Source organism: Pyrus communis, chromosome 8 (genome assembly GCF_963583255.1).
Source record: "Pyrus communis chromosome 8, drPyrComm1.1, whole genome shotgun sequence".
NCBI classification, from domain to species: Eukaryota; Viridiplantae; Streptophyta; class Magnoliopsida; order Rosales; family Rosaceae; genus Pyrus; species Pyrus communis.
In genome coordinates, this window is record NC_084810.1 from 23,150,693 (window position 1) to 23,166,350 (window position 15,658).

The window sequence follows — 15,658 nt, forward strand, 5'->3', positions numbered from 1 at the left end:
TCGGATGCATCCAATAGTTTCAACATCTTGGTTAAACATTGAGCAGTAAAAATAGCACATGAGCACAGGCAGAACCATGACTGATTTAGGACTTAGGAGCCACCTTTCCAATCCATCATTTTGTCAATCTCTTTTTTCATAGATTTTGTCTAGGGTCAGAGAATGGACCCTAGGACACCTGTCGGCACCAAAATATATAGAAACAACATCCTGGTCCCACTTCCAGAGTAAACAAATGGCCCTTCGTCTCACTATAAAACGGTTACTGTCCCATTCTCTTGGCTGCTCATTTGCTATAAGAATCAGCCTCCTGCCCAACAACAAGACGATAACCTCCATTGTTCTGAGAAAAAAATGGCTTCTGAATCCTACCCTCCTCTGTTCCGTTCACACATAGATTCAACCCAGGCCGCTGATTCGGATGACCAAGTCAACCCAGTTCATGATTTGGAGGATCCGATTCCTCTGGTGGATCTCCAGAGCCTGAAACTTGGGGAGGCATGTGAGTTTTGGGGCATTTTTCGTTTGGTCAACCATGGAGTTCCTCCAACCCTTTTGACCCAACTTGAAGAGCATGCCAAAGCGGTTTTTTCCCTGCCGTTTGAATCCAAACAGAGCCTTATCACCAGCCCTCTGTCCTACTTCTGGGGTACCCCTGCCCTTACTCCATCTGGGGCAGCCTTATCAACAAAGGGTACTAGTACCCTCCAGAATATCAATTGGGTTGAAGGACTGAATGTCCCTCTAGCTCAACTCAGTCAATTCCAAACTGACAATCCCACAGTTGCTTCTTTCAGGTACATTTCTTTTCATTCATTGGGCTGTAAAGCATGGTTTGGAATTTTTGACCCCATTCGATTTTGTTTCTAATGTATATACATTGCATTGGTTGGGTGATTGTTTGGTGTAGTAGAAGGTGTAAAGTTGGTGTAAAATGATTATTTACATGTAAAGGTACTACGATATTTTGAAGAAAAATAAGAAAATTGCCTAGATAAAAAAAGATGAGCACTTAGTTTTACCTTTAAGAAAAATGGTCTCGTCTTTTCTTCTTCTAGTTGATTTCTCTTATTTTCATTTAAAATATTGCGTTGCCGCTACAATTAAGTAGTCACTTCTCTAGATTATAATGTCACACATATACTAAAGCATATGATAAATTTTTCAAAAAAATATTTCTTTCGTCTTACAAGTCTTGTGCTAGTTCTATGAAATCATATAATTAAGAAATTTATTTTAATTGAGAATTACAGTTCGACACACAAACGATAATATTTCTTACATATAAGGTGCTAAATATTTCTTTACGTTTATACATGGACTTGTTTAACAAAGGGTATAATTTCTCTGTGTCTCAAAAGCCTTGTGCTGGAAGAATATGGGAAACACCTAGCCAGGCTAGCCACAACTATATTTGAAGCAATGGTAAAAAGCCTTGGATTGGATCCAATAGAATCCAAATCCCACTTATCCAATCCCACTGGCCTTGTACGTCTATATCGCTACCCACCACATTGCTCCAACTCTGCATCTGCATCTGCATGGGGCATGGACGTCCACACTGACAGCTCTGTGCTCTCGATACTAAACCAAGATGATGTCGGTGGACTCGAAGTTCTCAAAGACACCGAGTGGTTCAATGTAAACCCAATTCCCAGCACACTAATTGTCAACCTCGGGGACATGATGCAGGTCATATGATTAAGCATAAGTAACTACTTACTTAGGTTTTGCTAAGTTCCGTTGGTTGTGCACGCGTGAGCGATTTATGATCATAAATGAGACGTAAGCTTCATTTTTGGTCAAAATCGCACATGCGCGAAGACGATTGACTGTAGTATGGCTCTTGTTTGTTTGATGAATATTTGTTGACGGAATTTGTGCTTCGGTTTTAGGCGATAAGCGACGACAAATACAAGAGTGTGAAGCACAGAGTGAAGGTGAACAGAAGCAAAGAGAGAATTTCAATCTGCTACTTTGTGTTTCCTGGAGAAGGCAGTGTGATTCGGAGCTCAAACTACAAGCCCTTTACATATGGTGACTTTCAGAAGGAAGTGCAGAAAGATTTAAAGAGTGTTGGGTATAAGGTTGGGCTCGAGAGATTCAGAGCTTAGTGAGGAGGGTTTGTTAATTGATCATGTTAAATGGGCTATAACAGTATGTTTGTAAGCTATGCAGAGAAAAATGTGGGTTCCAAGGAAATCACATTTTTTGTTTAATCTTTTATTTTATTTTTTTCTTTTCTGTTCATTTACTTTGGGCATTTGGGCTTTTGTGTTAATGGTCTAATTAACTTAAAGCATCTCCAATAATGAAGTTTAACTTTCTGCTAAAATAGCTGATGAACAGTGTGTAAAAATTAAAATAATTATTCAGTTTAACTTATCATCTCCAATAACATTTTTTTTAACAATATTTTGTTATTTAATAATTTAACTTTTTAATACTTTATTAATTAATAATTCAAATAAATAATTAACCCCAACGATTCCATAGCTTTCTAGAACCACTTTTCTTTGTTTTTTTTTTTTTTTTTTTTCCGTTAAGTTCACTTCTTTTTTTTAAAATGAGTTTTAACGAAAAACCCATGGTACTATACTTTAACGAAAAACCACATTTTAACACTAAAAAGTCAATCCTAATACTATTCACTTTATCCTTTATTTTGTCTTTATCATTAAAACTCAAAGTTTTCAAGTCATTTTCATTAGTTTTCCTTTTTTGTAACTCAAAGTTTTCAAGCCATTTTCATTAGTTTTCCTTTTTTTGGAAGTTTTAACGAAAAGCTCGCGATACTGTTCATTTTAACAAAAAACCACATTTTTACACCAAAAAGTTAATCCTGGTACTATTCACTTTATCTATTATTTTGTCCTTATCGTTAAAACTCAAATTTTCAAATTATTTTCATTAGTTTTCCTTTTTTTTTTTTTTTTTTTTGTGTGTTTGTGTCAAGTTCTCTTTCCTTTTCCCTTCTCCCTTTTCTTTGTTTTTTTTCCGTTAAGTTCTCTCTTTCCTCATGCTAAATCTAGTGAGAGACTGATCGTCTTGGAAATGAGATTTTGTGATTTTTTTTCGTTAAAACAGCCAAACAACCTTGTTTAGCAAAGCTGTTGGAGATGCTTTTGATGTTTATTATTTAAGATTTTGGTAAAAGTATGATTTTAGTCCATGTAGTTTGGATAAAGTTTCACTTTAGATCATTTAGATCATGTAGTTTGAAGTGTCACGATTTAAAATTAATTTGGACACGCTATGAACTTACTTTCAACTCTGCAATTGGCCGTTGTTTACTTTATATGTAATTGTTGGATTTGTTTATTCAATTAAATAAATCACAATATTTAATTAACTCAAATTAGGGTGTTTGATTAAGTAAATATCTCTTAATTTTTTTGTAGTAATTAGAGAAAATCAAAATGAAATATTCTTGTGAATTTTCGGGGCATATCCCTTTTTTCGCTCCCTCTCCAACCACAATATTAAAATGGTTTTCTCTCTCTTTGTTGACCTTATAGGGTAACACATCGATCCGAAAACAACTGAGAACATATGTATGTAGGCAATCTAACCGACTGGATTAGATACAACCGAATCCTCATCATGATTACTTTTTCACTCGTAGTTCAAGCAAAAAATCATAGGAACGAAACAGTAATCCGAAATTTGTTAATTCTGAGGTATGTCTTATAATGAGTGTTTTTTTTTTGTTCTCTTGTGTATTTTTCCAACATTAATTATACTTGATGCTTGCCACTCTACTTTCCTTCGTCACTCAATGTTACCACGTTTATGGCCGATCAAATTTTTTTGCGTCTTGTTGATTAAATTTAGTAATGAATTTTCTCATAAGTCCCCTCATTTTGTTGTGTATACATCTCAAAAAATATACATTCGCAAACAAAACAGAATTGAAGATGATAAAATTTTACATATTGTTTAATTGGTCATTGTTCAACAGTGACTTGAAAATTTTCGACAATAAATTCTGGCCCTGACACTAACAGATTGTGAGTTATGTGCAATGGGTCTAAAATATAAATGTTCCTATGCTTACAACTACAAGTGTATTTGCAACCAATTTGTGGCTTAATCCAAATATATTGAGAAAAAATTGGTAGTTTTCCTTAAAACCTTTACTAAAATTATTTAATCTAAATTTCCCTACAGAATTTTTTATCATAAGATAAATTAAGCATTTCATGCGCTATAGAATGAGGGAACATAGCTTCATCATGCAATTCCTATATTTGCCTTGATGCATGTTTCGCATTTGTTTTACACTCACAAAAATTATTTATTGTGCAACTCTTAGTCCTGTCATATGCATGATCTCCACCGCATGTTCAACATGGAAACGTCATGAAACATAAGCGAGTTTGACTACACATCAAAGTTCAGTCTTCGTTTGACTATAATTGAAATAGAAATGCTAAGCGGATTTTCTTAAAATGCGATTTTTTTATGAACTCTTTAGCACCAACAGTTTAACATCAATTCTCATGTCAACATATAAAATCTTGTGTCAAAAGCGTGAAGTGTTAGAGAGTCTATGAAAAGTCTCACATCTGAGGAGAAAATTTTCATTGTAACCGGAATACAAATGGTACACTATGTGTTTTTATATAAGTGATGAGAAATTTTATTTTTTAAGTTATTAATTTTTTAACACACATATTACATCATTTGTATAATGACACGTGATGTACCACTCCGTATTCCGATCACACTGAAAAATCTATCACTTTTGAAAAAGTATCCTTAGCATTTCTCTATTTGAGAATTGTTAGACTTTGTTTTTTATGTTCACGAAATGAGTTCAAATCTTTTGAACTTATTTTGTATATGGCATCTTTGTAGTCCATTTAATTTTTTGACACATGTTTCAGAATGTAACACCATTTGACTCTGTCAAATGTCTTGAATGTTATATTAAAAATAAAAACAAAAGGTCAACAAAATAAGAAGTCTAGACCCAATGGGCCAATCCTGAACACCACCACCGGTCGACAACACCTATGTTGCACAAACAGGGATGCGGCGACACGCGACATGACGATACGGGGATCTAACAAATTTCAAAACATAAGGACACAGATACAAGTTAGGACACGACGATTAAAATATAATAAATATTACATATATTAAAAACAATACTTCGAATTTATAATATATCACTCATTTCCTGAAATAAATTAAGCAACAAACTAGGTTCACGTCGGGGACTCGTTAGGTTTTGGTTTCAATATTTCTAAAATGCCCCCAAATATTTTTTTCAATTTACAAAAAGGTTCATGCCTATCTTGAACGTGTCTAAACCGTGTCCCAGAGGTGTCGATGTGTCGAACACTCAGACACTTCAAGTTTTAGAATGTGCGTGCAACCTAGGGTCACAACACCCCCTTTCTCCCTCCATCCAATTCCTTCAAATTGAATTTGTAGGGCGATTTTCCTCTACTAAAGTACATGGACCGAAACGACTCTTATTTTCCTCTACTAAAGTGCATTAACCGGGAGAATCACGCGGGAGATGTGAAGGATGGGATCGAATTCGTCGGGGGTGGCGGAGGCCCAGGTGGCGGCTGTCGTCAGAGTCGATGCAGCGCCGCAAGACCTAGCGCATACAACCTAACATCCAAACTAGTTTATGGGTTTTGAATTTTTTTTTTTTTGGGAGGGAGAATAATAAATTGGAGAGTACCGAGTACCTCGGCTACTCCTTTTTTATTTTATTATTTTCCCATTTTATTTAGAGATTTTTTTGTTAAGTTAGTCGATAAGTGTCAAGATTATAAGTAAGTTACAGAAGTTACATACGTAAATAGGCGTAGAAGATTTTGGTTAGTTGGTGGACAAGTGTTAAGATGTGAACTTAACACAAGTATAATAAGTTATTTTCAGCTGTATGAGTCAAACATGATACCCATTGATTATAAGAGAAGAAATATATTATTAAACTGCAACGCGCTCAAATCTTCTGCACTCACTTTGTGAGTGACCTTTATCTTAATTAACATGTATTAAATTTATGATAACAAAAATAAAGAATATTTATATCCCAACCGTCCCAAATTGATTTTTATTTATGTGAAAACATTAACTTGCGATTCTCGACCGCAGTAGACTTTGATTTTCATTAAAACATTCTCAGTCAATGCCTCTCCTTTTTTGTTTCCTTTTCCCCTCACCCCCTAATCCGTGCAAGTCAATCCGACGGCCACAGACTCATGGCGAGAATCCCTAACCCATAACTCCCACACCAACGGTCCAAAACTGACGGGCCAACACCACACCCTTCCGCCGTGCTCCTCACCGCACCTGATCATCCATCTTTTCCGAAATTGATCTGCTAGAGAAGGACCGGTACGAAAGAGATGGAACGACGAAACAAATGGAATGCCGCCACGTCAGAAATTCGTACATACGGAGATGACGTGGAGGAAAATTAAAGCGGGAACAGAGAAATTTATAGTGGTTGCAGTGGCAGAGCATCAGAGTCTCAGTCTCTAGTTCTGAGTCTGTTACTTGGTGCCAAAGCAATACGAGGAGAGAGAGAGAGAGAGAGAGAGAGAGAGTGATAAGCCCAATAGAGCGAGAGAGAAGGGAGACTCCAATTTCCAGTGAAATTTTTATTTCCAATTTTCCCAAATTTCGAAAACCCAAAAAGCATTCTCTCTCTCTCACTCACTCTCTCAACCATCAGCTCTCTCTCTGGCTCTTCAATGGCGGTCATGGAGCTCGAAGAGCCCAAAAAACGAAAACGCAGGACTCACAATCGACGAAAGCTTCTCGTTGGTGCCCAAGTTGAGGTAATGCCACCTTCTTCCAGCTTTTTTGTTTCTGGGTTTTTGAGAAATTCGAGTTTTTGGGCTGTGATTCTCGTCTATTTTGGGGATTTTTTATTTTCTGATTTTTTTTATGGGTCAATTCGAATTTTTTGATAGTTTATGAAGTCAATTAAGCTGATTGTTGAATGTTTTGGACTCGAAGAGGCATGCATGGTGGCCGATTGCACTGGTTTTCTGTAAAATGGGTTTTTTTCTTTATTTGAGTTATTTTTGTTTTTGTGGGGAAGAAGACTGGTAGATGATGTGGTCCAATCTGGGAACCAATGCATTTTCTTAAACGGCTGAGATTGAAAGACTGATTTGGCCTGGTAGAGCATCCAAGTAAAAATTTGGTGTGTTTTTTGTTTTTTTTTCTTCTATATTTGGTTTTAATTTCAATTTTTTGCTGGTCTCTTTTGGGAAATTTTGTTTTGCCTTTCTGTTGATTTGTTTTTTTTTTTCCTGCTTTTTTATAATTAATTTCTGGGTTCAAGACAAAGCCTTTTTCTTTTTTTGTATTAGCTTTTGGATTCATGTCAAATTCTCCAAACTGATTGTGGCTACCTTGCCTTTAATGTTACTCTCATTATTATTGAGCATCTATGGCTTCTTTCGGTTTGTTTCGCCATTTATGCAATGTTTGATCTTGATTTCTCAGTAAGGTAATGGAGGTTGACCTCATTCTGTAGTTTGCTTTAATGTTTTCTATTGGGGGTATTCAGTGTAGATGTGGGAAATTGTTCATTAGTAATTTCAGGTTTTGTTTTTTAAAGTAAAAATATCAACTTTTGCAGGTGAGGAGTGTAGAAGCTGGGTTTCAGGGGTCATGGCACCCTGGGATTGTCATTGCATGCAATAAGCAAGGTCATCGTCAAGTTCAATACAAACATCTTCTATGTGACGATGAGTCTGGTAATCTGGTTGATGTTGTGTCTGTTTCACCCATTTTGGATGGCATTGGTTCATTCACTGGGAACGGGAGTAACTATCGCGGGTGTATAAGGCCAACGCCACCTCACATTCAGCCAGGGGAATGGGACCTTCCCTATGGACTCTGTGTGGATGTGTTTCATGAGGACGGTTGGTGGGAAGGTGTCATCTTCGATCATGAAGATGGTTCGGAGGAGAGAAGGATCTTCTTCCCGGATTTGGGTGATGAATTAAATGCTCAGATTGACACTATCCGAATTACTCACGACTGGGATGAGGTTACTGAGAATTGGAAGCGACGCGGTACTTGGGTGTTGCTTGAGTTGCTTGAGAAATATGATAACGAGAGGTACATTGCTGTTTCTGTGAAGCAAATTTGGTATGATGTTCGAGAAAAAAAGGGATTTGAGAATGTCAAGGAGTGGACTTCTCCAATGAGACATCTGTGGGAAGAGTTGGTGTTGGAGGTCATTGATGATAACATAAGCATCACAGTTGATGAACTATTAGGTGTTTTAGACAAGTCAGGATGCTTGTCACTAGAAACCCAGGTAGAATTGGAGTCAGCTCATTTTTCCTCTGATGCTAATATGAATCCTAAAGAAAATATGGTTGACTCTTCAGCTATTGTACCTGTCCACAACCCGCTGTATAGAGATCCGTTAGTTGGTCATGAAGATACTTTCAAGAATGTAATTAACTGTGTACTGAACTGCAATGCTGAGTTTATTGATGAACAAGATGTAGATGGGGGTTTGTCTATTAATCCAGACTCTGCCTCCGCGCAGCAGGTTCACAAGAAATCTTATATGGCTAAATTGATCTCTGCGGCAGGGGATGACATACCAGATATGAATAGTTTGGAGTGCTCAAATATATTTTTCCAAAATAAAGGAGTGTCTGTTCTACCTCAGGTTTTGTCAGCATTTCCTTCTAATCTTGATGGGAATTCTTGTGTCAATTCTGGTATCAGAAATGGTGGAATTCGTAGTTTTAATTCCAGAAGCAAAAGTACCCTTAATTGGCTACCTTTCGACCCTCAAGCTATATATTGCCCTGACTCTGTTGATGAATATTTGAATAAGCGTTCTAATTTCAAAGTGACAGCTGTTAGGCAGTATCTTCAATATTTGGGGTGGAAAATGGAATTTGCAATTGATAAGGGCAACTACAGATACCGGTACTTGTGTCCTGACAGAGGAGAATACGAGTACTCTCTTTTTCAAGTGTGTAAGAAGTTGAAGAAACCCAAGAGAGATACACTTTCAATCTCTGAAGATGCAACCCAGGGTTTGCATTGTTCAGAAGAACAGACTCTTCTCATTGAACAACCACAAGAGAGTCATCATCCTAGTTATTGTCCTCAGATGTCAGGGTCTTCTTACCACGAAGAATTTATTTACAAACCTGAATATTGCCATGAAGCAGTTGTGGAATATTATAACCATGCAATGGCCAAGGGAACGAAGAAGAAAGTACGAAAAATGGTATCAAAAGCAAAGAAGCACCTCTCAGCTGTTGGGTGGGTGTTCTTGTACGCAAGTAGAAATTCAAAGAACTTGTGCTACAAATCACCCAAGGGAGTGGTGCATTTTACACTTTATAGTGCATGCAAAAGCTGTATGGATGGAGATTTTGTAGAGAGACCTGCTGAATGCATGTATGTCATTGAGGAAGACGAGGGCCAGTCCACTAGAAACAGAATATGCTCTACAGCAAGTAATTTGGTTAATCATGAAGGCTGGGTACCATCGAAAACTGTGTCCAAAAATTGGTCTAGAGATACTGTTAGCATGTCACAGGCAAGTAATCTTGTGGAGATTGGTAATGTGAAAGTTCATGGTAGTAGAAAATGCCCAAAAAAGAGAAAATACGGACCAACAGAGTTAATAGGTGATGAAAAACTAAGATGTCTAAAGGATCAATGTGCCAACCCTCCAAAGTTCAAAAGGAGAAGGGGATCTGGAGCTTTGGATGGGTTAAGAGATGAATTGGGTGGTAGTCAGCCAACTCGTGTGCTCAGGTCAAGCAAACGGGTGCAGGAAGCAACCTCCTCACACAAGAATCCTCGCAATGTCTTATCTTGGTTGATAGACAATAACATGGTTTCTCCAAGGGAAAAAGTAAATTATCGGAGCACAAAGGATAGTCATCCAATGAAACAAGGGAAGATAACTCGTGAGGGGATCAGGTGCAGCTGTTGCACAGAGGTGTATACTCTTAGTTCCTTTGGGCATCACGCTGGCAGTAGTAACCACAGACCTTATGCCAATATTTTCTTGGAAGATGGTAGGTCTCTCTTAGATTGCCAGGTGCAAATTATGCATGAAAGAAGGGAGAGGAACTTCCGAAAACAACCACGTGATAGGATGAAGGGCAATTGGTGCCGAGGTGAGAATGATTACATTTGCACTGTGTGTCACTTTGGTGGTGACCTAATTTTATGTGATCAATGTCCATCATCATTTCACAAAAAATGCCTTGGCTTGAAGGTAGATTGCTTTCCTCGAGTATTTCTAGTACTTTGTGTATTGTTTCGTTTCCTCTTTTTTATCCTTTTGACAAAAATGATTGAGATTCTTGACTTCTTTTCTTGGTCTTAAATGTTTTTGCTTCTGCAGGCTGTTCCAGACGGTGACTGGTTCTGTTCATCTTGCCGTTGTGGAATTTGTGGACAAAAGAACTTTAAAGAAGAGAAAGAGTCTGTTGTGGATGATAATTATGTTCTCACCTGTGGTCAATGCGAGCATAAATGTAGGATGACCGTTATCTGTTTCACCTGTTATAGAAAATGCATGCCTGTGAACTTCGTGTACATCGTCACATCTTCAAAAAGTTTGTAATTTTAGTGTTCCCCTATTTGTTGTAGATCACAAAGGGTGCCTGAGAAAAAGAGGCGCAGAAGAAAACAAAAGTGATCCAGAAGGAAACTGGTATTGCAGCAAAAACTGTAAAAAGGTATCCCAACATGCCATCAATTTTTTTCAGTCCTCTTTTTGAACTTAGTTGCTTGTTTCCTAGCCTGATTTGCGAAAAATTCAGAAGTATCGCTTTTATCCTTTCTAAATTCAATCAAAATTATTCTAAATAAGCTCAGTCTCACGTTTTTTTGTGTCAGATGTTTTAGGTGAATTATGGATCTTATTTACTCTAACGTTCCATCCACGAGCTACTTGCTCTCTCCATGTGATGTTGATTTGACTGTTTCAAATTTTCAGATATCTTTCAACCTAGACGAGCGTTTAGGAAAACAAATTCCAGTGGGTGATGACAATCTATCTTGGTCACTGTTGAAGTTCAACAAGTGTGATACCCATGCTACCGATGAACATGATACTGATGATGCCTTGACGGAGTGTTATAGCAAGCTCAATGTTGCTCTTGATGTGATGCATGAGTGTTTTGTGCCTGTTAAGGAACCTCTTACCAGGAGAGATCTTGTAGAAGATGTCATCTTCAGTAGAGGGTGGGAAATTCTTACTGTCAACGTCACAATTTCTTTTGCTTTCGTGACTTGCTAACATACTGCTAATATTTGAGCTTAGCACATGAGGCATATGTTCACTTTCTAAGGCCAGTTTCTGGAATATTCCAGGTCAGATCTTAATCGCCTGAACTTCCGAGGGTTCTATACTGTGCTTTTGGAGAGAAATGATGAATTAATCACTGCGGCTACTGTAAGGTGAGCTTTAATTAGCTGCTAGTTGAAAATTTATGAGCTTTGTGGGACAAGTAATTTGTTTCTAAACTGGTAGTTTCTTGATCAAAGGATTTTCGGAGACAAAGTGGCAGAAGTACCTCTTGTTGCTACCAGATTTCAATATCGTCGGCTTGGAATGTGTCGTATATTAATGGATGAGCTTGAAAAGGTAACGTGTTGAATGTTCCTGCGGGTTTCATTTTTGTTGTGTTCCTTCTTGGAAAGTCATTTTCTTAATTTCTCATTATTGCCTCCAAATTCTTTATTCTGTCAGATGCTTATGGAATTAGGTGTGGAGAGATTGGTTTTGCCCGCCGTACCAAGCGTGCTAAACACATGGACGACATCATTTGGGTTCTCAAAGATGACACCTTCCGAGAGGCTAAAGTTTCTGGATTATACTTTCCTTGATTTTCAGGGTACCATTATGTGTCAGAAACTGTTAAACAAGAATGCTCCAGCTGAAGCAAGGCCATTAAAAAGTATCTTTTATGATCAAATTTTTTTCTTCTTTTTTTTTTCCCGAACAAAATGAAATCCATAATTACCAGACTAATTAACTAGCGTCCACATTCTTTTATGGTGTTTCGCAGGAACCGTGCTTGATCTTTACGGTGATATCTGTGGAAGTCGTGATAATACTGACGTTGATATGTCCGTTACCGTCTCTGAAGTGTATCAAGCAGAACCAATTGAGGATGGCAGAATTGCGTGCCAAGGAGTAGAGTATGTCTCGCCTTACTACTTTATACTTCGAATATTGAAAAGAAAAATAGAACACGCGCGGCATTAATGTTCTATTGTTCTTCAATACTAAAAATCATGACCTAGTATCAGATTGTGGTTGAAGCTGTTCGGATCCATCATACGATCAGTAAATAATATTGGTCAATAACAGAAAGTAAATTGGAAAATCACACTATAGCACGCCAACCGTTAATTTTAGTTTACTTGATCTTCAAGTTACTTGAATAAAAGAGTAAACTATTGACTCTCCTATTTTTCACCAGAAACGCTGCAGGTAAACAAAGTAGACCATGCCCAGGTGAGAGCAATCCAGTATTCTCCTCCTTCGAGGATGCTGACTGCAACAAAGTATCTCGTAAGTACTACAAGCAGTACAAGCGGAGGAGGATATCAACAAAAGGAATCCAAGTTATGCTAAATCACCTCACGCTACATGATCAAAATAAATGTGGTCAGCTGTGCAGTGTCTAGTATTTAACCGGCCGTAGTTGCATAGAGATGGTACGAGCCCTGAATTTTTGTTTCTGGACGTACAAGGGGAGAGCTTCGGTGTCGGTGTTCATATGTTGGCAGTCCAGTCAACTGACAACTTCGAAGTTAGAAGGGGAAGGTATAACTTGGATAGATACAGGGCTCTTTTTGTCTACTGAACGTTGGATTAGAGATGTATTTATCATCTGTATGTATGCAGCTTGATCATGTTTATAGAATAAGTTCAAGGCTTGCCAAACTAATTTATGTCTGAAGTTCACTCACGTCTCAAGTCATGTACAAAATGAAAGTCAAGATAAACTTACGATTGTATTATTGGCACGGGACGTCATGATGTCCGTGAAGTCATGCTATAAAAGTTGCTCTCTCTAGCCCCGCCCGAATAAAACTCAATAAAACCCTTGGCTCTAAATCCCAAAATGACTAATTTTAGAAGCAAGTATAAGATCAATGTTCGACAGATCAGCGGAGGATGCATAAGGCTACTAAAGGGAGAAAAACTTTGACAGGGTCATCTGGTCACATCATTCATAATACATTTTATACAAAAAATTAGCTCCTATGTAGTTTGATTTCACTTGACTCGCACTGATTTGAAAGCTACTCTAATAAGACACCCTAATCGAAAATAACGAATCTGAATCACTGTTACACTCTTACAAATTTTTGTATGAACCACGAACAAGAACGCCACAACTAGGAGAATTTGGTTGTATTGTATGCCTATAATGGCGAAGGCGAGAATTGTCTTTGTTGTTTTTTTTTTGGGGGGGGGGGGGGGGGGGGGTGGGGTGTGGAGGAATTTCAAAGGATAAAATGTTGCTAAAAAATGTAGACAATCAAATCCTAATCATTCTGATGACATGTTTACAAATCCATAATTGGGTAATACTGTAAATAGCACATCTCAAACACAAACGCAAGTAATGACAACCACAAACCGAAAGAACAAGACCATCAAAAACATAAAAAAACATAAGACAAAATTCATTAGACTGAAAAAGGTACCTAAAGATCAGTGGCGGAACTAGAATTTTTGATGAGGAGGGGCCTCTCATAAAGGTTTTTTTTTTTTTTCAATTTTTTTTAAGCTGATGGTATTTACAAAGCTAATATATATATATCAAAATCAAATATTTAAAACAACATATGCACATATAATATTATGTACTCACTAAAATTATAATTGTCTTGGACGAGTTTTTATATTTTAAAATCGTTTTATTATAACCCCATTGCCTATACTATTAAACTCAATGCGATAAATAAAAACTTTACAAACGATAATTCTCATGTAATATGTAGAATAGAGCAGAAACAATAGAGAAACAAAGAAATTTAAAACTTCTTTGTTGAATAGATTTCGAATTTAGGATTATAAAATGTATGATATTTCAAAAAGAAAAGGGGAATTTTTTTAATTTTCATATTTAAAATTAAATGTTTTCTATTCAAAGAAAGGCGAAATATTGCTTTATTTTAAATGCTATTAATTTCTGTTAAGGAGATGGATAAAATATTAAAGCTAATTGGGAGATGGGGTTATGCTTGAAACTTGGAAAGCTGGACTTGAAGCAATACAAAGATGCATAATTCCCTAATATATATATTTGTTTTAGAAAGCCACGATAGGCCCAGGCAATCCCTGGTCCTCCCCTCCGACAGTGAAGCCCTTGGCACCGCTGTGAAGGTAGTGCAACCCTCGCGCTGTATTTTGGGTAGGTTTATAAAACCAATTTAGCTCCGCCATGTCGCTTCCAAATGAAGAAAGTATTTTCCCCTTCACATTTAAAGCAGCTCATTTTGCTTCCTTTTGCTTTTAGACCCGGAAGAAGTTGAAGAATTTTGAACTTTTGGTTTGAATTTGTTTGAGAAATGGGTTGGGACATTTTTGTGGGTTTTGAGTTGTTATGGGTTTAGATGCTTTGAGATGGAGACTTGGGTTAGGCCAATTGGTTATGACATTATGCCTTCCCTTTGCAGCCTAGTTCGTATTCTCCACCTCTTAAATTATGGTAGTTTAGAATAGTGTCTCGTCAATAAAAGAATTAAAAAAAAAATTGCAAGAAGATGCATTTTGTCCATGTGTAGATGATTTCACATTCATCTATTCTTTGACCTTTTGGAATCACACATTATTCTAATGACTTTAATGGCTAAGTGGTTCTATACTAGTAAGTTGTAGATATCTTGCTTTGTCATAATTTGTTGGCTTGTGGTTGTAGCTTTCATCTCATGTTTTGGGGATCTCCTCGATTCGATTATTGTTGATGTAGCATCTGAGTGTCATCGAATAGCGAAGTGTTTTGTGTGCATGAATTGCGGTCGGTCTATCATGGATGGGAGGTTTGCTCCTCATTTGGAGAAGTGTATGGGAAAGGTAATTATCCATCATATTTTCAAATAGTAGACATTTCCCTAGTTTTTATTTGTGACGTCCTTAAACGACAGACTAATAGATAATGTGATTTGTTGCTCCACTGCAGGGTAGGAAGGCTCACCTTAAGGTGACAAGAAGTACCCCGGCTGCACATACTCATAATTCATGGGGAAACCCTGCTTCCACATACTCAAAATATTCAAGTTCCAATAGTATAAGCCAGTTATCAAATGGAGCATCGGGTGTTGCTGGTGAGGAGTACTCGAATGGTGCATTGGAAGAGCCATGAAACAGGTTAAGCACTGGTGAGCTCCCCAAGTTACTTGGATGCAATGGATCTTGCATACTTGCTTAGTTCGTGATGTTTGTGGAAAATGAAGCCACATTTTGAATAGCAGTCTTTTTCCAGTACGAAGAAAAGCGCCTTGTATACAACATTCTTGACCATATCTTGAATGATAATTCTAAATCTCTTAAAAGTTGGTTTTGTCTCCAAACTAAATCTAATTGTTTGCTCAATGTAAGCTGTCAAATTATGAATACAAACACAAGAAAATCCCAAATTGAAGAGATTAATTGCCG

General features: G+C 37.3%; 3 protein-coding genes across 3 annotated transcripts; all 3 read left to right on the forward strand.

The window, feature by feature from the left end:
• Positions 1–301: 301 nt before the first annotated feature.
• On the forward strand, positions 302–2,299 carry LOC137741333 (gibberellin 2-beta-dioxygenase 6). Its single transcript, XM_068481060.1, has 3 exons — positions 302–797; positions 1,362–1,692; positions 1,896–2,299. The coding sequence occupies exons 1-3, from the start codon at positions 355–357 to the stop codon at positions 2,112–2,114; spliced, it is 993 nt and encodes a 330-aa protein (XP_068337161.1). The 5' UTR covers positions 302–354; the 3' UTR covers positions 2,115–2,299.
• A 4,270-nt stretch (positions 2,300–6,569) lies between these two features.
• On the forward strand, positions 6,570–12,949 carry LOC137743171 (uncharacterized). Its single transcript, XM_068483064.1, has 10 exons — positions 6,570–6,809; positions 7,622–10,249; positions 10,379–10,511; positions 10,627–10,715; positions 10,976–11,223; positions 11,353–11,439; positions 11,527–11,626; positions 11,732–11,939; positions 12,051–12,183; positions 12,468–12,949. The coding sequence occupies exons 1-10, from the start codon at positions 6,723–6,725 to the stop codon at positions 12,673–12,675; spliced, it is 3,921 nt and encodes a 1,306-aa protein (XP_068339165.1). The 5' UTR covers positions 6,570–6,722; the 3' UTR covers positions 12,676–12,949.
• On the forward strand, positions 12,703–15,365 carry LOC137743173 (SAGA-associated factor 11-like). The gene is made up of 3 exons (XM_068483065.1): positions 12,703–12,814; positions 14,922–15,076; positions 15,183–15,365. Exons 1-3 carry the CDS (start codon positions 12,703–12,705, stop codon positions 15,363–15,365), a joined length of 450 nt encoding a protein of 149 aa, XP_068339166.1.
• The last annotated feature ends 293 nt before the right edge of the window (positions 15,366–15,658 follow it).

Excerpts from the sequence above, each read along its gene's own strand:
- LOC137743173 (XM_068483065.1), top strand. The coding sequence starts at position 12,703 with ATGGTACGAGCCCTGAATTTTTGTTTCTGGACGTACAAGGGGAGAGCT. Across the intron at positions 12,815-14,921 it reads TTCGAAGTTAGAAGGGGAAG|CTTTCATCTCATGTTTTGGG; the intron begins GTATAACTTGGA and ends TTGTGGTTGTAG. Across the intron at positions 15,077-15,182 it reads TGGAGAAGTGTATGGGAAAG|GGTAGGAAGGCTCACCTTAA; the intron begins GTAATTATCCAT and ends GCTCCACTGCAG.
- LOC137743171 (XM_068483064.1), top strand. The coding sequence starts at position 6,723 with ATGGCGGTCATGGAGCTCGAAGAGCCCAAAAAACGAAAACGCAGGACT. Across the intron at positions 11,627-11,731 it reads TAATGGATGAGCTTGAAAAG|ATGCTTATGGAATTAGGTGT; the intron begins GTAACGTGTTGA and ends TTATTCTGTCAG. Across the intron at positions 12,184-12,467 it reads ATTGCGTGCCAAGGAGTAGA|AAACGCTGCAGGTAAACAAA; the intron begins GTATGTCTCGCC and ends ATTTTTCACCAG.
- LOC137741333 (XM_068481060.1), top strand. The coding sequence starts at position 355 with ATGGCTTCTGAATCCTACCCTCCTCTGTTCCGTTCACACATAGATTCA. Across the intron at positions 798-1,361 it reads CCCACAGTTGCTTCTTTCAG|CCTTGTGCTGGAAGAATATG; the intron begins GTACATTTCTTT and ends GTGTCTCAAAAG. Across the intron at positions 1,693-1,895 it reads ACCTCGGGGACATGATGCAG|GCGATAAGCGACGACAAATA; the intron begins GTCATATGATTA and ends CTTCGGTTTTAG.